The following is a 21,063-nucleotide window of genomic DNA, read 5'->3' as shown; positions in this document are numbered from 1 at the left end:
TTAATTCTATGCCCAAACATCTAATTTGAATCACACAGGCACATTAGCAATTTCCTGAACAAGCCATGGATTTGTTTACCCTCTCAAAAAGGCAAGCTAAAATTGTGGCTTCAAGAAGCATCGCTCCTAAGACACAATGAAGCCAAAAACCTCTTTTTTGTCGTTTTATCGGTGAGAGAATCAAAAGACCGAAAACGCTTGATTATTTGTATTTCAAATTACAAATTCATTGAAACACTGTAACTGGCCGGGCTTCTGAGACCCCTTGCCCTTTTGAGGGTTAAATCAGACTCCATACGACTGAGGGGTTCGCTAGTGTTATAAAAATTAGCGCGACCACTGGAAGGTTAATTCACAAAAAATCATTGTTAATGTTTCAACAAATCAAATCATTCCATTTATTTGAATTATTAATTAACTGTTTCGTGACCAACTTTTTTCTACCGTGTATAGGGTTTCAAAACAATTTTTCCTTAGAACTGTTGGGGTCATGAAACACGAAAAAGCTGTTTTGCCCAACATAATTGCTTCTTTCGCGCTACAAGCTGCTTAATTTTTACATTCAAATGCTCAATGCAATTCTCCTAGAATATTTACAATTGCTGGGAAAAGATAGTCGAACACGATCTAAATTGATAGGCTTTACCAGTTTTCAATAATATTACAAGACAACGAAGTTTTATCAAAATTTCATTTTTCACTTTTATCTTAAAATGTCCTTGGCAGACTGCTTCAACGGGATCCAATCAATTACAATAAATTCAGCCCTACTAATAATACCAACAGTTGTAAATTCTCACATGACAGGTGATATTCTTAGCTATCAAGCTTAGTTGTTTTTGTTAAGAAATCTTGTGGACAACAAAAGTTATAGCTGTTTCAATTTATGGTGCTCTAAAGACAGTATAAGCGCGAAAGGGTTAAACTGGGACACAGCTTAGAACATTTATTTTACGCATTATTTGGTATAACTGATACTTTGCATAACTGACATTTGGAATAATTTTGAATCCTACGTTATTAAGGGTCATTAACGGGTATTTGGCCTAATTTTCAATTGTAACGAAAGAAAGATTAACGACCACTTTGTTTTCAGTAATGAGAGTTGGCGTTTGGTCATGGGTTTCTTACAATAAAGTTTAATTGCGTCTATTACCTACGTTTCGAAGGTCGATGCCTTCATCTTCAGGGCAAAAAACACTAACAATATTATCTTTGTCAAGTTGGTTTGAACATTTGAACGGAACAGACGGTCCACGCACACATCATTAGTAGGCTGAGCAGTGACCGTCTGTTGTAGATCAGTGCGTTGCGTATTCCGTTCAAATGTTCATACCAACTTGACAAAGATAATATTGTTAGTGTTTTTTGCCCTGAAGATGAAAACATCGACCTTCGAAACGTAGATGATAGACGCAATAAAATATTATTGTAAGAAACCCGTGACCAAACGCTATCTTTCATTATTGTAATGAAAGTTAGGACCATGGGCCCCGAATTCGTTCATTTGTTATTTTAAAATATCAGAGACGTTGATGACGATGTAATCGACCTTCACGGACTCGAACCAACGTTGGAGGAATTGTTCATCTAGACCCAATATATAATAATACAAATTTGTGCGACGATTAAACCGCCTATCGGTCCATGAGCTAATTGTCAAAAACTTTGATTTTCTTTTGATCACACACTACTATCATTATTTGGACTAGAATCAATTCGGAAGATGCTTTTGGAGAAAATTGTTCAAGGGATATAAAAAATATACTCTTTTTTAGCGGCAGTGCTCCCAAATATGCAGCTGTCCATTTTTATATTAAAAGTGTATTATTCATATGCATATCATATTCACTTGCAATACATATGCTGTCGTTCTATGCATAATTGTCCCATGTATATAGGGAATCCCATAGAACATGGGACAGTCATGCATATAGCGGCAATACATTTCAGATTTGAAAATTCTTATGCCATCTATGCCATGGTGTTTTTTAAAAATATTTGTACCCAATAAAAACATTCATCTGTTTTCTATACAGACATATCTCGACAGGGCGTACCCTCGATAGTACGTAGCAACAAAAAAAATTCATTCAAAATGGGACGTTTTTATTTTAATTCTATGGGTATTAAGCGAACTTCTGAATATTTTAAAGAAATTTTCTGCAACTCAGAGTAGCTCTGCAAACTCCAGCAAAGTATTCCGAATCTTAAGTAAGCTCCCAATGGATCATGAAAATTATCAATTATGAAGAGAATCCTACATGTGCTAGGGACCGTTATACGTGTTTCAGAAAAATCAATTTTGAACGTTTGTTAGCTTACGGAGAGATTCTTAGAACTTTAGATAATTTGTACGAAACTCAAGCAAGTTGTAGTTTTTTTGTCAAACTTCAGAGTGTCGCAAATTACTTGAAGAACAACATTCGAAGATCCTACAACCTTGGGTGTAATCTAAAGAATCTCTGGAAAGTATGTGATACTTTAATAATATCTTAAGGATTTCGGGAAAGTTTTCAACCACCAGGGGGAGTCTGCAAACTTTAAAAAATTGTATGAAAACTTCAAAATTTCTACGAACCTCATGAAAGTTACAACATTGGGAAAGTGTAATGAATTTTCAAAGCAGCTCTGCAAACTTTTGATACGGCATGTTCCACAAGCTTTAGAAAAGTTTTACAAACTTCAAGGAGTAACTGTTTTCAAACTGTTTATACATGTGTTCCGAACCTCACAGAACATTGTATGCAATTTTAAAGGTATACTAGCTATCTAGAGCAATCAGTCAATGATTTTTGCTACTTGACCTTGAAAAATTATACTAATAAAATTTGAATTTCATAGATTTTATGCGATATAATGTTTTAAAAAGATCCACGTATGACTAGCGACACCAAAGCAACAGTATGACTGCTCACTGAACTGTAAAACGCATCGAAACGAGCGTTTTTCTCAATACCTCGTTTGTAAAACTTGTGAAAGTGATTTTACATATTGGAGTGGTTCAAACATTATTTCGTAGTGTGGTGAGACCCATTTTGTATGATCAAATACTTCTAAGCCCTGACCGCCAGAATATCTTAACCCTTGGCTGCAGCACTACCGTGGAATCCCCTCTTAAGGTGCATATGTAGTGGGGTTACACAACTTTTTCCCCCGGTCTACAGACCGCTGGTACAGGATACCTTTATCTTTTTAACGGCAGACCGTTAACCGAAACACCACTGGGTTAGTCTATTAGGTATTGGCAAACTCAACTCCTATTCAACAGTTTTAACGTCGCCACCCAAACTTGTATTGGATGGCGTCAGTTGGCTGTCTGACGTATTCTTGATAATACAGTGAAGACCTGATTTTATCAGAACCCGATTTAATCAGCCCCCGATTTTATCAGGATTTTTGACCCGATTTTATCAGCTTCATATGAAAATTGATAGTTGGTAGTTTCATGGTCTCTAGCAGAGAAACCAAATTGAATTCGAGTAAATCCTTTCTTGGGCATATTTTTCTTATCTTAGAGGTCCGAAATATGCAAAAAAAAGTGCTTTTGAATTTAAATTGCACTGTCAGACCTTCTTAAGGGAAGTTTAAGCTAAATAATCAGGAAAGGTTATGAGACTCTATCTAGGGACTAAAGAAGAATATTTTAAGAGCTTCGGTTTCTTAAAAAGAAAGAAACATATATGTCCCGATTTTATCAATGTCCCGATTTTATCAGCCCAAAATTCACCAAGGGGCTGATAAAAATGGGTCTTTACTGTATTATCATTGCCACTGAAACGAAAGTAGTACTATCATATATATTAAAAACATAATACCGTATCGTAGTTCAACATCTGTATGGGTTGATGGTGGGCATGTGGCCTTCGACTGGCATAGTCCATTCTCATTGATTCGGATGTCTCCCTGGCTGGTTAGTAGACGTGTGTTCTTACTTACAAGTGAATTGTTCAATTCGCTTGATTGGGGAACATGTGGATGTACTAGCTGTCGACTCTTGAATGTTGAATCGTCGGAAAACTTTAAGCTTGCTCATTTGATCCTATTCCACACTTTTCTAATTTTTCTTGCTTCACCTCCTAATAAAACTATTTCATGGGGCCTATTCTCACAGTCACGTCACCTAGTGACTAGAAGAAAAATTCCTTCTAGTCACTAGGTGACGTGACTGTGAGAATAGGGCCCCATATTTTCCCATCCCTTGTTAATTGAATTTCCTTATAACATAAAAGGGGAGACAAATTGACAGTCATAGTTGATCAAAAAAAGAAAATTATATACTGTTTCTCAGGAACGAACCAAAAATGTCGACATCCGTTTATAATCATTTTATTGTCCATGCTTTTGTATTCTTCAGTAAAATGTTCATAATCTAGTTATCTTCTACTCTTTCGATGAGCTGTTGTCTGCGTCGTCATTTGGATCGCCCTCGGTTTTACTGCAAAACTGGAATAGCTTACGTTTAAACAAAATCGCCAACTAATAAACGGCTTACATGAGAATGTTTGAAAAATGAAAACATACCGGAATGCTTATCATAAAATTTATTATCAGTAATATATAGATTAAATAGAAAAGAAGCATCAGATCACCAATGAATATCGTAACTGCTATATTTCCATTTTGTGCTTATTCACGGTTTACAATATACAAAACAAATATTCATGTTAAGATCGAGGGGGGGGGGTATGAGAGGCAAGGCTCATTTAGTGAAAATTGCTTTTATTAGTTTTTAATGAGACTCAGAGTGTTAGTTACATCAGTGCATTTCCCTATAATATAATAATGCAACATTTGAACTTAATTTCCCTAATTTTCATTGCAAAATATTGAAAATAATTTAGGGTGAATCTTCCGGGGAAACGTTAAGAAAATCGGTGTGCATCATAACTCATGATCTACTGGACCAATTGTTTCGAAATTTTACACAGCTCTTCTTCACGCAATTCTCAATGGAACTACGAGTGCTTTTTGTTAATTATAACATCAATTTTATACCCGTTAACCGATTTTTATAACTAAAATCATTTTTTTAGATTCTGTACTCATAAAACGTTTGACTATAATTTGTATATATACCTATATTTCATAATCAGTTTACTTTTTCTTGAAACCGTTTATTTAATTATGCAACGGATGGTAGCCTGGTCAGCAGAATGTTGTACATTTGTGTTAGAAGATGGTATAAAGCTTAACACAAGCGACAAACCAGTTTGCGACGAAGAAAACACTCAGATTCTCGTAGTTTCATTCTTTCATAACACTCTTGGATACTATCAGATACAAACCATTCCTTCAGAATATTAGATTGTAAGTACTTCCAAGATAACACCAATTCATCTGCATATTTTTGCAACTTTTTCAGAAAACTTTCGCAGAAATATGACATTTTTAATCAGAGAAGCAGCTCTAATTCTTTCTATAAACATCGTAGCGTCTTAAAACTGTTCAACGAAACAGTGGTTTTTTATAATATCTAAAACATTGCAGAGAACATTGTTGTTGAGAAATGAATACGACAAAAGTTATTTAAAAAAAAACTGATTTTTAAAGGTTTTTAACGAAACTGTCTCAAAACAACGAAACAGCTGTAGTTAGAGAGTTAGTATCTTCAGTAAAATTGCTTAAAACAATATTCTCTATAACTTTGCTGAAGATTTAAACTGTATATCTCCTTCCAGTAAAAAGTTATATTTCAGAAATATATTTACACTTAATTTTGGAACATAACCGTCTACTTCTGAAAATCCGTCTGAATAACTCGAAAATCTTGTCTGAAGTCAGTCAAAAATTATTACCAAATAAGCAGCACTAATTGTTAATTTGATGAGTCATGCATCGTAATATTTCTACGAAGCTCAAAAATAAATGGAAAAAAGTCTTGTACGTTTGAGCAAATTCCACGTATGTCTTATGAAAGAAGTGCAAAATATGGAGCAATGAGAAATTAGCGAATATTTATTTACTTACGTTTCATTCCCATATTTTTAGTAGAATTAAGCCGCTTCCAAAATCCGTGGGCTTGGCGGTGGACTCCAGACTGCAAATTTTTATGCTTAGGGATTTGTAGCTTGGAGACCTTGGATTCTGTTGGTCCCTAGAATCTAAAAGCAACACCGCGCGTGCTTCAGGTGGTGGATAGAAGCGAAGGGATACCCTGACGACTGGCAGATTAAATTATTTATGCTATCAATTCAACTAGGTCCAGACCGATACAGTATCCTATGGTTAGTGGTTCATTACATATAATCTAAATTAAATATCATTCAATTTGCACAATGCATTAAAACTTAGAGCAATTAGCCAAAGTACTCGGATCATACCAATTTAAACCCAAATCTAAAGTAAACATCATTCAATTGCACAATGTATTGAATTTAAAATTTAAAAACTATCCATAGTATTGGGACCGTATCAAATCAAATGTCCAAAATGTGCCTAGTAATTTTGAAGAACTATCATCCACGCGAACCAATCCGTCAAATAAAGTGGCTATGTTCCCAAATATAAGCAACTTAGAATACGTCCCTCCCGTTCTTTTCTTCTACTTCATTTGTCTGTTTTTGTTTTATTTATTTAGTTATTTTTATTTGCTTTGCTTTTCCACTACTCATGTAAACCAAATAATCAATTAATTTATACGCTTCTACTTAATGTCTTCATTTTTTTCTTTTAATTTGGCATGTTCTTTTTCGTTTTATCACTATATCTTAATTTAGATTCATTGTAACACTCACTAACACAATCAATTGCATATGCTCCCATATACACTCATAATATCTCATTCAAAACATACAAACGCCGCTAGCCTTCGCGATAACACAAACCGGGTCACAAATGCGAACATGCAATTGTAATTATCCACACATACTCGCGATCTCGGTAACAACCCACCGCTTGCGCGATCATGAGTCGGTCACGTTAGGATGTCCCTGCCCTCGTTCTTAACAGCCTAGATTCATGTCTTCAGTTGGACCAATAAAAAAATGAGGCTCATATTCATGGAGGCGTGATCGGGAACTCTAGTGTTATGGGGGAATTATCTTCTAGTACCTGGGCCATACACTGGGAGCTTTTCGCGATCTTCCACGCACATCTACGGTTGCGGTCTCAAAAACTTGATTAAACCACGGGATAAAATGAACTTTTTAACATTTATAAATTGGCATCACATAATCACAAAATACATACATTAGCTATAAAAATTTATGGAGAAATATATTGTATTTATTTCTGAACAGCCAACAGTAGTACTGTTCAATGCACCTTTTTATCACATTCTGCAGCGCAATTATTCGTCAAGTATACATCAATCCATTAACCCTTTCCCAACCCACACCCTGTTCTGTTATGAAAAGCATAACCTTCTATTGGAATCCAAATTGTTCAGCTTCATAAGTTGCGACTTATGAAATCTTTAAGTAGGTTTCAGTCAGTGTACGCCTTGCACTAATTATAGTGGCAGTTGCATTCATTTATTTTTAGGGGGTCGTGTTGGCTTTAACTCAATTTTTTCTCCTTAGGCTCTGTATTTCTAAGCCGAACTAAAGTTGTAATTTCACTAGTTTTCATTTGTTGAATCAGAACTCCTTTTCTTTCGGAACATCACTGGCGTTTTGGAGCTAGTGTCCATCTGGCGCTAGCTTACTCCTGGTACTAACTTAATGTCGGATTATAATGAGACAAAATCGAAGCGCAAATTTATTCATAACTAATTTAGTTATAGTTTTTGTGCCCTTCGAAGGCAAAAATGGTTTTACGGAATGTTATCCTTATTGAATTTTTTTTTCTTAGTTTTACCAAAATTCTTCCTCTTAGAGAGAAGAATTGTACAGTTGCAATTTCAGTCGAAGCTAAATTTCAAAATCAACGCAAAGTCTTGGTACTACATTCCGTTGCGGAACATGAATCATTTTCTGGTCTTTGTTCTATCCGACCTACTTTAGAGTTTTAAACAAATATTTGCGATCATTCCTATCACTACAACAGAAATAATTAAAAGTTAGCTTTAGTTGCATTTAATTACTCATAGTCAAACGAAATTTTAAAAGCTTGAGAATATTTTATATTTATACGGCACGGGCGCACTTTCTAAATGATATTGTTAATTTTTTTTACAAAATTCAAAACTTTCTTTCTATATTGGAATTAAACGGAAGACATCTGTCTTAACAGGACTAATAATAATGATATTTTTGCTGGATATTTTGAGTCGTTTAAACGGTCTATCGAAGTTTTAGAAAATGAGAAATAGAGAACAATCGAATTAATTTTTCATTAAAACAACATCACATGCTTTAACAATTTATGAATATTTTTTTAATATTATATAGAAATATAAACAACGCAATGAAAATAATCCGTAGCATTAAGTCCAGAAAATAAAGCTTTTCCACTAGGACCCTTTTGCGGAAAAGGTTCAGTTTCACAATGGGAGGTAATACCAAGGCGAATCAGTTCTAAGGATAAAAAATAAGTGCGTAGTCTATACCATCGGAAATTTAGGATAATCAAACCCAAGAATGGTGAACATACACTTCTTAATCACTTTGGTCTTGGTGAACAGGTAAGTATCGAAACATCGTACGATGAATACTTCTATGATGGTTTCCTACCCATAACCTGAGAGTTACAGTAGTAGTAAGATCGCCAATTTGTTGAAGAACTTTCAAAGGAAACACATGCTTCAGGTTCCTTAGTTTTTTTAGTTCATGTATGTTTTTTTACATTAAACGTATTTCTTGACAAGCGGAAGGCGTAATAAAGTGACGTTCGGCGACAACAATGTAGCGACCGTAGTCGCAGGAGATAGCTATATCGTAGCACTTAGGCGACGAAGTCTTGGAGATGCAGGCCTTCGAAAACCGTTAAGTTAGCAACCTGTACAGCTAAGCAAATTGCCAGCGTTGCACGTGCTTAAAACTTTTTTCTGTCTGAAAAATACGGCCTTGTCGTCTTGATGGTTATCCACAAGTGCGGGTCCTAAGATGGCTCCCCGAGCTCATTGATGTGAGTCTCTTGAAATTCTCCAATCAAACGAATTCTTGGAACAGGATGTTAATGTTTCAAACCAGTGATTCTCAACCTGGGGTCCGCGGACCCCTAGGAGGCCGTGAAGTCAATGCTGTGGGTCCGCGAAGAAAAAATATATTTTCAGAGTGCATGTTGAAATTCCAAGTGTTGCTTCCTAACAAACTGAAAATAACATATTGATAGCATACAAAATTGATGTTCATCCGTGGGGGTCCGCAGCAACCCAGGGTGATTTCTAAGGAGTCCGTGGTGCGAAAAATGTTGAGAACCGCTGTTTCAAACTATTCTGACCCAATCACATCAGGAGCAGATGAGAAATTCGGCATGGATACACTTTCGAGCCTGATGGAAGATCTTCGCGTCATCGGTCAAGGACATGTAATATTCTGGTAGGCGAAGGACAGACGATATATAACGCATTCAATTAAGATGAGGAAAAGGAACAATAAAAAACTCCGAGGTATTCCATTTTGATTTCTCAAAACGCTTATGAAATTATTTTTAAAATATCAGGGGAACATCGTGGATAGGTGGTTAAAGGTTCGTCAACGGAGAGATAGTAAGTTCTGTCCACATTATATATTAACAGTCTTGGTTTGCGTGTAGGAATTATTCCCTATTCTTCATAACTACGGATTGCTTTGTCGTATAAATGTAGAAGCAGGAAATGAGGCAACTGGATAGTCCTCGATTCTGACCACAAGCAGAGGATATGATGTTTAATTGTTTTTTTATAGTTAATTAGAGCCGATTTGTAAAGCAAAAAAGAATCCAATAACAAACAGTTGATAATATCACCGAGAATCAGAAAAATATAATTTTAAACTACAAACGATGACCTCTAACAGTTAACCCATTGTTCATGTTTAAATACTGGTGTTAAGAAGTCGATTTACATCGTATTCGGGTTGTATGAATGTGCGAATGAAAACTTTTGGAGTATCTTCTACAAAGATGACTAGCAGGAATGAGAAGTGTTCATAGACAAAAGTTCGTCTTGCGGTAACTCTATTAGTGCTGATGATTCTGTGCTCGTAGTTTCCCTCGTAATCCATTGTCCTTTTGGGAAGACTATCTCAGATTCCTTCCAACTCTCAAAAGGTCAAAAAATCGCAACATCTAACTCGAATCTTACAGAGAAAGCCTTGGGAGAAGCACATGAAATAGACAATGTGCCAGCATCGAAGGATGTAGATCTACGAATTCCTCCCCCAGCGCTGCTGAAAACTGTCGGTGCCGAGAGCGTCCCAGCTCCATCTGTGGCAATACCAAAAACTGAGCCTGTTCCTAGTGTGGAGACTTCTTCCCCTTCACCACTCCCACTAGTGGTGATTCCAACGGATAGCATCAAAAAGCGACCCAGCAATCACAAACATGAGGAACCAGTTGCTAAAAAAAGCAAGTCGGAAAAAATTGATATGTAAGTTCAATTTAAGTTTCACTTTTGCAAAAAAAATACTGATGGATGAAATTGTTTTTTAGTCTGTTTGGTGACGAGGATGTAGATCTGAGAAAACTAACGGCTCCGATGAACGCAGTTGAAGTATCCACTCCGTTACCTCCACCTCCACCAATAATATCGGAAACACCGCCACCAATAACTGCTGCCACTATCAAGGTATGTATAATGTTGCGAATTCATACGACCTTATCGTTGATGGTCATCATTGTGTTGCAGCCCGATCCCGTGGAAAAGGGAAATTCGTCTCCATCGTCAAAAGCTGCACTGGAGGCAGTCCGCGCGAAAATTGCGGAAGCCGCAAAGAAAGATCGCGACAAGCTTGGACGCCCATTGTTGTACAATAAATTGCCAGGTATGTTTTTGTTTCCTATCCTTACTAGATCGTCATTCAAACCCTTGCCCTTAATTACAGAGGATCCAGTAGAACGTCGTCGTTCCATCAGTCAACCCAAACCGATGGATGTTGACCTACGGCAGCAACAGCATCTCAATTCGCAGGACGTGCTTAACGATGATAATTCGCAGGATGGAATGAACGCTAACATCAAAACCATCATTGCGCAGGCACAAGATCAGATGGAAAAGGGTGAAATCACTCCAGAGCAGTACAACATTCTGATGAAACAAGTGATTCAACTTAACGAAACGCAGAAGATTCGCCAGGCGCAGCGTATGGAGATGATGAAGCGTAACAAAACGGCAATCGTAGGGGGAAGTGCAAATGGTCCAGACGATGTAGTTGTAATTAGTTCACCGAGAGACGACGCGGCTGTCTCCAGTCCAATTGCCAACGACGAGGTAGAGATCAAACCACAACCTGCAGTACCCATCGGACCTATGCCAAGGAATGATTTCCGTGGTAAAATTGCACCGATGGAAGCTAAATCCAATTTCACCGGTGCTGTTCCCGATTTGCGGCAAAGAGGTAAGATGAAGAGTTTGGAAAATATAGCGTTTTACTTGATTAATATAGCAAATGTTTCACTCCAGATCCACGTCGTGTCAGAGAAAGTCGCTTCAATCAACCGCAATGGGGCAATAGAGGTCCTTTGCCTGGTCCTGTGGCGATTGCGCCACCTGGTCCACCAATAATGAACCAGCGGCCACCAGCTCCAATGCTGAATCCATGGGAACAAGCTCCGTTTCCGATGGTGGATCCTAATATTGTTGCACCTATGATCGGACCTCGGTTCCCGCCTGGTATTCCTGGCCCACCGGTTATGCCAAATGGACCTCCACAACCACCGATACTAATGCCGGTCCCTCCCAAAGTTAACGAGAGCGTCCGTACGATCAACATCGATGGAATTCAGCGTGAAATACGATTCTACGATGATATTGCAGTTATTTTCATGAGTTGGGATGAACCCAAGGAGATCGGGTTTCAGAAAGGCTCCCGAATGGTTATCGTTGATGATCGTGATTCATTTGAGCTGAGCTTCAACGAGTGCCACAAGTCCATCACAATCGATGGCAAAGTTTACCAAATGAGGCTAGGAGCTCCAACCCGAGAGTTATACATTGATAATACTTGGTATGAGTGTTACTTCGGAGATCCACCAACAACGATCGTTTTGGACGGATTGAGTCGAGTGTTCAAAATCAGTGGCCCACCACCTCAAGTGAAGATTGGAAAGAGCCGAAATGATCTAGTCGCTGGCAAAATCAATATGATAGTCAATGCGGAAACCATAATTCCCGTGTTCTTGGACTCACAGGTACAAATAATCGAAATTCACGGTCAAATGCACAAGCTGCAATTTGCCGATTTTCTGCTCACCGTTATCATTAACGATCAGCCATTTTTGGTCGAATACGGTGGACTACCCAAAGTGTTCAAACTAAGAGGAAAAGACTATTACATCCGTTTTACGGCGGTTCCAAAACTAGTAGTGCCAGGACGGGTTTACATCCGAGATATGGTGCGGACGCCACTACACCGAGATCTGCGTACTCCACCGCGTGACCAAAGCATGATGATGCCTTTCGTTCAACCAATAGGCAACATTATGCCTCTGATGCCGGGTCCGCCTTCTGTACATGGCATATTCCCGTCTTCTTCTATCATTCCGCCACCACCGCAAGCTCCAATCCAACCAATGGCTGGATTGGATTATCTCACAAACCTGATGCCACATGCATCGACTGGAGTTAACGTTTCCAACAATTTAGCCGGGTATCAGATTCAATCCGAAGACAAACCAGTCGTTCCCGTGTCGACTACGGCACCACCACCAGCTGCCGCCTCTAATTCTACGGGTGGAATGAATTTGCCAATTCTACAGAATATAAACATTGATGAATTGTACAAAAAAATTGTCGCAGCAGGTATTTTGGCAAAAACCAATAATCCTCCAGTCAGTGCATCGTCTTCTTCCACTTCTGTGGCCAGCAGATTGGATAAAGCACTGGACGAAGATCTAGAAGAGATAGACCCAGTGTATCTGAGCAAATCAGACACTTTAAAACGCCGTCAAACGGCAATCGTGGCTCAACTTTTCCGTGGAATGCAGTGCAGCAGCTGTGGTGTTCGGTTTCCTCCGGAGCAAACAATGAAATACAGTCAGCACTTGGACTGGCATTTCCGTCAGAACCGCCGCGATCGTGATTCCGCCCGTAAAGCTCACTCTCGAAAATGGTACTACGATGTGTCCGACTGGATTCAGTATGAGGAGATTGAGGATTTGGAGGAGCGCGAGAAGAACTGGTTCGAAACCCAGCAGACCGAGCAAACCGAGTTCAATGGTGATGGTGAACAGGGTGGTCGTAGTGCTGAATCTCCACTACCGAGTTGTCCGGCAGGATCGGACGAAATCGACAAAAGGTGCCACATGTGCCATGATGACTTCGAGCAGTTCTACAACGAAGAGACCGAAGAGTGGCACTTGAAGAACGCGATCCGCGTAGATGAAAATACCTATCATCCGCTGTGTTACGAAGACTACAAGGCTTCTCTAACGCTGGACGAATCGGCGATGAATGCTACTACTGATGGTGATCAAAGTAAAATTGATGAAGACGTCGAAGAAGTAAAAATCAAATGCGAAGCGATTAGCGATGCAGATGATAGCGTTAAAGGTAAGTTGCCTTGGCCGTCAATAGGCTGGCTCAAATTGAAGACTTCTCTTTTCTGTTCCAGAAATCACGATAGACGATGACGACGACGTCATTGTGTTGCCACCGAGTGAGGAAGTTGTAACCGAAATTCCCGACGATGACGACCACGAAACATTGGATTCGCTACCGAAGTCGGATACCGCTGTCACCGAAGATGAAAATAGCAATAAGCTGGATTCGGCAGCAAGCGAAACGGTCGTCGTCGCACCCCAAGAGCCAAAAATTACAGAGACACGCATCGATGACGATATTACCATTCAGGAGCCCACAATTGAGAAAATCGATGTGAACGATTTGGACGAGAGTGGACCAATGGATGAAACCTCGCAAACGTCGCAGTTTAAAGTGAAGGAAGAACCGAAAGATGATGATGAAGTCGACGAAGAGGATGCACTTTTCGAGGATGTTGGCACGATCGAATCGGCAGTTGTCCAGGAGTCGACCAAAGAGATTGGTAAGAGTGAAGTGTATATTTTAATAATTTAGTTCAGGTTCCTTAAACCATGCGCTATGCTACAATCACATGTGCAGATCTTGGAGTGCTGACAGAAAAAATGCGAAAAAAGCGGACCTTCCACAGAGTCGTGTCAGGGTAAAAGCGGAACGGATTACGTACTTTGATTTACTTTGCAATTTTTTCTGGCTTCAGCCATTTTTAGATTCCGTTCAGTTTATTGCAATAAGTTTGTCATACCAACTACAAGATCAATTCTAGACGAACCTGGCTTCCAAATAGTTATCACAGTTGCTCCGATCAGACCACGATTCTCTAGGAAATTTACCACAACTTACTAGCTATTGTGTCGTAAAACGAATATGAAACTAGGTAGCCTAAATATTGTATTGTTTATTGGGGCTTTAACCTCGATGGGTCATTCGCCCTAGGTAGCTTAAATAAATTTCACTTTTAAATTATACTGTCAGCATTTTAAGAGGAAACAGTTTACAGTGATATTTTGTTTAGGTTGAAAGCGGTTTCGGTAAGTTTAGGGTCTGGTTTATTTACAGCTTCCAAAGGCTAGTATGTAGTAGTTTCTTTTCTTGGAGTTATTTACCATTTGAAAAATTAATTTTAATAATGCTAACCTAATTTTATTTCCGTTTTATGTAATGATCAGAAACGGTTGATGTTGAAGCTGTGCCATCGCCATCGGGCACGCTGGAAAGCACCAGCCAGGTGCATCTGAAACCATCGCTTGATGGGAACGATGACATGCAGGATACCCCCGCCTCGGGGTTGTTCACCAACCGGATTAAAATCAACATCACCAAAGCAAAAACCACAACTAACACCACCAATAGCAGCAGCACTACTACGACCAGCAGCAACATCACCAACAACAGTAACACGGGTAGTAGCTCAACACTCGGATCCAGTATTGCAGTTCTCATCAGCGGCGGTGGCGGTGGTGTTGGTTACAACGAAAACGGCAACGACGACCTACTGTACAGCAATCTGGATGATGTGCATGGTCACAACGAGAACAGCCAGAACAGCAGCAATCAATTGATAATGATGATGCATGAAGAAGAACAAGATAATTCTAATAAAGGGCCGGTCGCGACGACCAGAGAAGAACCGACTGATATTGCGTATGATTTGAAGCCGAGCTTGCAGGGTATAGAGTTTACCCGGCAGCCTCGCGTAGAGAACGGACTTGACACATCCGGACTTTGCTCGATAATGTAAGACAAGCGAGAATGAATGAATATCTGAATTTGGTACTTGAAGAGTGAAAAAGAAGTCTAAACAATGTGATATAGAGCCGTTACCCGGAAGAAATGACCTACCAAGCAGGTTTCATGAAACGGGTTTTTGGCTTTTTATAAAAAAAACTATTAGTGTATATTGCTATAGGTTAATCGGTAGCTACAGAGAACTGTTTCATTTTTGGAGAAAAAGTTCAAATCTCTCAAAACGGAACATAAAACTATCGAACTGAGAGTGTACATAAAATCACATTTTTTAATTGAAGTTAAGAGTAGAACTAAGTTTTGTAGTTTTGAAGAAACGAGAATGGAAATAAAATTAAATTTATCCCTTTTCTCCCTTCCCAATCAAAACCCGACAAACATGAGAAAATGGTTCCTCCAAAACGGTAAAGTAGCATTTGGTACCGAAATGCAATAAAATCGAAAACTTCAGTTTACGTTGCTTATAATTTTGTATAAAAGAAACGAACCTTGTTAGAAATGAACAAGTAATGATAATTTGTATGAACATTTTTCTTGTGTTAGAGAATTGTTGCGAGGGAAGATTATTTCAACAATTAGGAACTGTTCGGTTAGTCATTCATTTTTATTTAATTTCCTTTGTAAATGAGTTGTTTAGCCAAATATTATTGAAGAAATGGATTACTTTATTTTCATAAAACGATGGGTGTTTTGCTTATTTAATAATGGAACTCGTGCAACACTCCAGGATGATCCGGAGAATGGATGGCGCTGCTGTAAACAATAATACCAATCAAAATAAAAACAACATGCGGCAAAATATAAAAATTGTCTAATTGTTCAATATTTTTGCGAAATAAATAATGCACTATTGGGAAAAATAAATTTATTACTGAGAAACACTAACCGTAAAACGTAGAAATGTATAATCACTTCACACTTAGTGCGTACATATTACATAATAAATCTATAGAGTATGTGTATTTCTTTCAAGGGGTTTGAATAAATGCTTCTGACAAATAAAACTATGAATTTTAATTGTTAACGAAAATATCCTACGTCAAAATCATCGGTGGAGTTCGCCTTCAATGTCTGCTCGTGACAGTCGCTCGCTCGAAGCATTTAGAATTAATAGCTAACGAGGCACCGCGTTATTCCCATTCCTGCTGCGATAAAGTTGTGTAGGCCGAGAATATATGCGATTTATGCGCCGCGACACAGCAGTCGTCGTTTTTATCTATTGCAATCCCGGCCATTTTGAAATCTGTGATCATCTGTCAATTCAGTCACACCTACCGAACGAAATGGTGACAGTATAGCGCACTTGGTGGTGATATCTCAATTACCTTTGAACAGACCTTTATTTTTTGCACAATGTGTTCGAGATGAACGTCTGTTTTCTGTGATTACATTTTTCCGAGTCTTTGAAATGATATCGATCAAAATGCTCTACACGTGCGACCGCAGTCCACGACCGCTCAAACCTGTTAAATATACATACTTTGCTATATTCAACATTGGTGTGTAAGACGCCAGAATGCCCCATTCCCACAGAAAAGTTAATGTTCGTTATAATTTTTTTTGTGGTGGGGCCCAAGGTTTGCTCATTACCTAATTCAAGGAACTGATGCGGTGTGAAGCTGCTGTAGTCATGCCGCCGAATGTGGCTGCCTCTCGCAAGCAAACCTGTTATCCACTCGTATAACCGGTTTACTCGATCATAGGGATTGGTTCCTTCTTTCAATCATGAGCAGTTTTTTGATTTTGTATGCCAAATAACTCGTGCACGCAAATTAGTCATATTTTCGTCTGACCGGTTTATTCAAACATAGGTGTTAATTCCTTCTTTTGAACTTTCCTTGTATCTATATTAAAATCGAAATGAATGCTCATTTTGACAAACGGTTTGGCGTTTTTTAGAGCATTTTTCGACAAACACATGACAGCATTTATTGAAAAAGAAAACTTTTTTCTTTTGTTTGCTACCAACATCTGTGGTTGGAGTAACGGTTTGTCCAGAATGTCCGCTAAAAGTGAGTTTTTACAGTTGGCTTTAACGCCGTAATCATATGTTTGTCGAGATCTATTTTTCTTTTGCATTGGTAATGTTTCATACGCAAATGTACGATCTACCCGAAATACATTCGAAAGTATTGTTTTACCTTATGCCAAATGGTACGTATACCGACTAACAGATATAATACTCGACAATTCTTCGCCAATGTTAGTGGCCATTTTGAATATATTTTTAATTGCGACAGTGATAGCATTTACGATTATAATCCATATATGGCGCCACTGATATATGCGCAAGTATACGGGATAGACCACTAGTGAAAAAAATCCTGGGTCTGAGGGTTAACTAATTTGTAAATGGGTGGTTAGAAGCGTGTATAATGTTTGGCGGATCGATATTTTTAAGTAATTAATCATAGTGTTATGTCTGTTTGTCTATGCATATGCTACACGACTTTTTTAGGTCAAATGGCCAACTACCATATAATGTCTCATGTCAGATGATGTTCTGCCAAAAGACTTTTTACCGAACAGGATAGTCTTGCTCAAAAGTTGGGACAATTCTTCAAGTGTAAACTGGGCAGACGTAAAGAGTCATTTTCATGAAGCTTCAATGAACTGCTCATGTTTGAAAGAAGGAATCAATTCCTATGTTTGAGTAAATCGGGTAAGCGAATGGATAACTGGCTTACTTGCGAGGAGCCATCGCTTTCGGCGAGGAGGTATCGCTTTCCTCGACAACTTAACATCATATAATCTTACTTACATAACATTGTTTCATTCTTTTGAATACTAGGAAGGAAGGCTCCCTATGATTGTTGCCCAATGTCTCTCTAAACACACCTGTATTAAATTCTGCAATTTGTTATACATGTTTCCTGGACAATAGTTCTTTCTGGGGAAAACACTTCGGTATTTTATTTTGTGTGGAATGTGCACGAATCGAAAGCGAAGAATATCGTGTGATGGAAATGGGAGCGAGTACAGTCGTGATTCGTTGGTTAGGCCATAGCCTATGTCCAACTAACGAATTTGATTCGTTAGTTGGACCGACTGACAGACGTCCAAAACTATTCAAAGGAGACGTTAATAGTGTAAATGCTTCTGTTCACATCTCTGATTATTTTCAGTTTGATTGTCAAGGTGATTTTGATATAGGATTTTGACATTAAGATGCTTTTTAGTTGGACAATGGTCCAACTAGCAAAGGTCCCACTAAAAAGCGGTCCAGTTCAAAAGTGACCAACCAGCGAATCACGACTGTAGTAAGTTAAAAAGATCAAATGAATAAAAAATAAAGTTTTTCTGGGGAATGACGGGAAATTATGCATTCTGGGGGATGGAATTCTGGGGAATGGCTTTCTGTGGAATGATTTTCGGGGGAATAGTATACAATCGTGTAAGACTGACATTGTCAAACTGTCATTTTTCTTTTCTTAATAAACCATGCACCCTGATACACGTATGATATAACTGTGCATTTATTGTCTAATAGGTTATAAGCACGCACGTGGAAGTACCTAAAGAGACTATAAAGGGGATAAAGTTATTCTAGTCTCTTTAGAAGTACCTTTTTCTTAGAAATTATTTTTTCGGTTCGCGAATGATTAAATTGTCTGAAAGTTACTTACCTTACCGTTCAGGCTAGAGCCTTGTTGTCTCTTGCTGTATGCACAAGCCATCTCCACTCGGTCCATTGCTGCTTGTCGGCAGCCTCGCAGTCTTGAAAGGGTCCGCAGGTCGTCCTCTACCTGGTCGATCCACAGTGCTCGCTGTGTGCCCCGTCTTCTTGTTCCTGTAGGGTCGCCCTCAAGAACCATCTTCACTGAGTCGTCGTCCGACATTCTTACAACGTGTCCAATACACCGCAAACGTCCTATTTTTGCGGTATGCGCGATGGATGGTTCTTCCAGCTGCTGATGCAACTCATGGTTCATTCGCCTGCGCCACGTTTCGTCTTCCATCTGCACGCCACCATAGATGGTACGCAACACCTTTCGTTCTAAAACCCCGCGTTGGTCCTCCACGAGTTGAGGTCTCGTGGCCGTAGAGGACCACCGGTCTAATCAGCGTCTTTGAAGATAATCAACTTCGTGCGGCGGCGAATTTTGTTCGACTGGACCGTCCTCCAGGGTCCAAAGTATGATTTCCCGCCAAGATCCGTCTCTGAATTTGTCTTCTGGTATCATTACCAGTGAGCACAAAGACACGAATTCGTCACCCATCTCGATTTCGTCACCGTGAAACCGAACTCGGGATGGGAGGTTCACATTGTCGTCTCTAGAACCTCTTCCTCTCATGTATTTTGTCTTCGAAACGTTGATGGCAAGTCCAATCCTGCTGACTTCAGTCTGATGTACGTTACCGACATCGTTCCGTGCCATTGTGTCAATGTCGTCGGTGAAGCCAAGAAGCTGGACGGACTTCCTGAAGATCGTGCAACTCGTGTCTATCCCCGCTCTACTCATTACACCTTCTAACGCAACGTTGAACAGCAGGCACGATAGACCATCACCTTGCCGTAACCCTCTTCGAGATTCAAAGGGACTCGAGAGTGTCCTTGATACTTGAGCAACGCACATCACCCGATCCATCGTCGCTTTGACTAATCGTGTTAGTTTATCCGGAAAACCGTACTCGTGCATTATCTGCCATAGCTGATCTCGATCGAATGTGTCAGATGCCGATTTGAAATCGATGAACAAATGATGTGTGGGCGCGTTGTATTCGCGGCACTTCTGCAGAACCTGCCGAATCGCGAATATTCGGTCCGTGGCGGCGCGAGAACCCATGAATCTCACTTGGTAGTGCCCCACGAACACCCTTGCAAATGGTGACAATCGGCGGCAAAGAATTTGGGAGAGGATCTTGTAGGCGTGCTAAGCAGTGTGATCGCGCGGTAGTTGCAGCAATACAACTTGTCACCCTTTTAGTAGATTGGGCAAACGACACCCTCCATCCATTCCTCCGGAAGAATCTCCTCCTCCCAAATTTTGGCGATTACCCAGTGCATCGTTCTAGCCAGTGTTTCGCCACCGCATTTTAATAGCTCGCTGGGTAGTTGATCTACACCGGCAGTTTTGTTGTTTTCAGCCGACCGATCTCCTCCTTGACATCTTGGAGATCAGATGCCGGCAGCCTATCGTCTTCTGAGCGTGCTCCAAGATCCGTTGCCATACCGCTTTCGTCCTCTGCTGCTTCACCGTTGAGGTGCTTGTCATAGTACTGCTTCCACCTCTCAATCACCTCACACTCGTTCGTAAGAAGGTTGCCGTCTATGTCCCTGCACATATCGGCTTGCGGAACGTAGCCTTTGCGCGAACTGTTCAGCTTCTCGTAGAACTTCCGTGTGTCGTTTACGCGGTACAGTTGCTCCATCGCTTCGCGATCTCGTTCCTCCTGTTGGCGCTTCTTTCTCCGGAGGACCGAGGTTTACCTGTTCCGTGCTTGTTTGTATCGCTCCACATCCTGTCTCGTTCCGTACTGCAGTATTCTCGCCCGTGCTGCATTATTTTCCTCTATTAACTGCTTACATTCGTCATCGAACCAGTCGTTTCATCGATTCGGAATCGCTGTTCCTAGTGCCGTTATAGCAGTACTTCCTATGGCGGAACGGATCTCCCTCCAGCCATCGTCAAGAGTAGCTGTGCCCAGCTGTTCTTCCGTGGGTAGTGCTGCTTCTAGCCGCTGTGCGTAGTCTTGGGCAACCCTGGCGTCCCGAAGTTGCGCGATGTTGGGCCTTGGAGTCCGACTACGACGAG

At 39.8% G+C, this 21,063-nt stretch overlaps 1 protein-coding gene across 1 annotated transcript in view; it reads left to right on the top strand.

Annotated features, from left to right (window-relative positions):
* The window catches only part of LOC131685686 (uncharacterized), a 34,480-nt gene extending 18,169 nt beyond the window's left edge, over positions 1–16,311 (top strand). The window contains exons 7-13 of the mRNA XM_058969573.1: positions 10,171–10,453; positions 10,516–10,651; positions 10,712–10,847; positions 10,908–11,420; positions 11,486–13,573; positions 13,635–14,066; positions 14,731–16,311. Coding sequence (XP_058825556.1) covers positions 10,171–10,453; positions 10,516–10,651; positions 10,712–10,847; positions 10,908–11,420; positions 11,486–13,573; positions 13,635–14,066; positions 14,731–15,302 — 4,160 coding nt within the window. The 3' untranslated portion in view covers positions 15,303–16,311. The remainder of the gene's footprint in view (positions 1–10,170; positions 10,454–10,515; positions 10,652–10,711; positions 10,848–10,907; positions 11,421–11,485; positions 13,574–13,634; positions 14,067–14,730) is intronic.
* Positions 16,312–21,063: the final 4,752 nt, after the last annotated feature.

The sequence above is a fragment of the Topomyia yanbarensis genome, chromosome 2 (assembly GCF_030247195.1).
Source record: "Topomyia yanbarensis strain Yona2022 chromosome 2, ASM3024719v1, whole genome shotgun sequence".
Taxonomy (NCBI): domain Eukaryota; kingdom Metazoa; phylum Arthropoda; class Insecta; order Diptera; family Culicidae; genus Topomyia; species Topomyia yanbarensis.
Note: the sequence above shows the minus strand (reverse complement) of the source record. Positions and strands in the feature narration are given on the sequence as shown.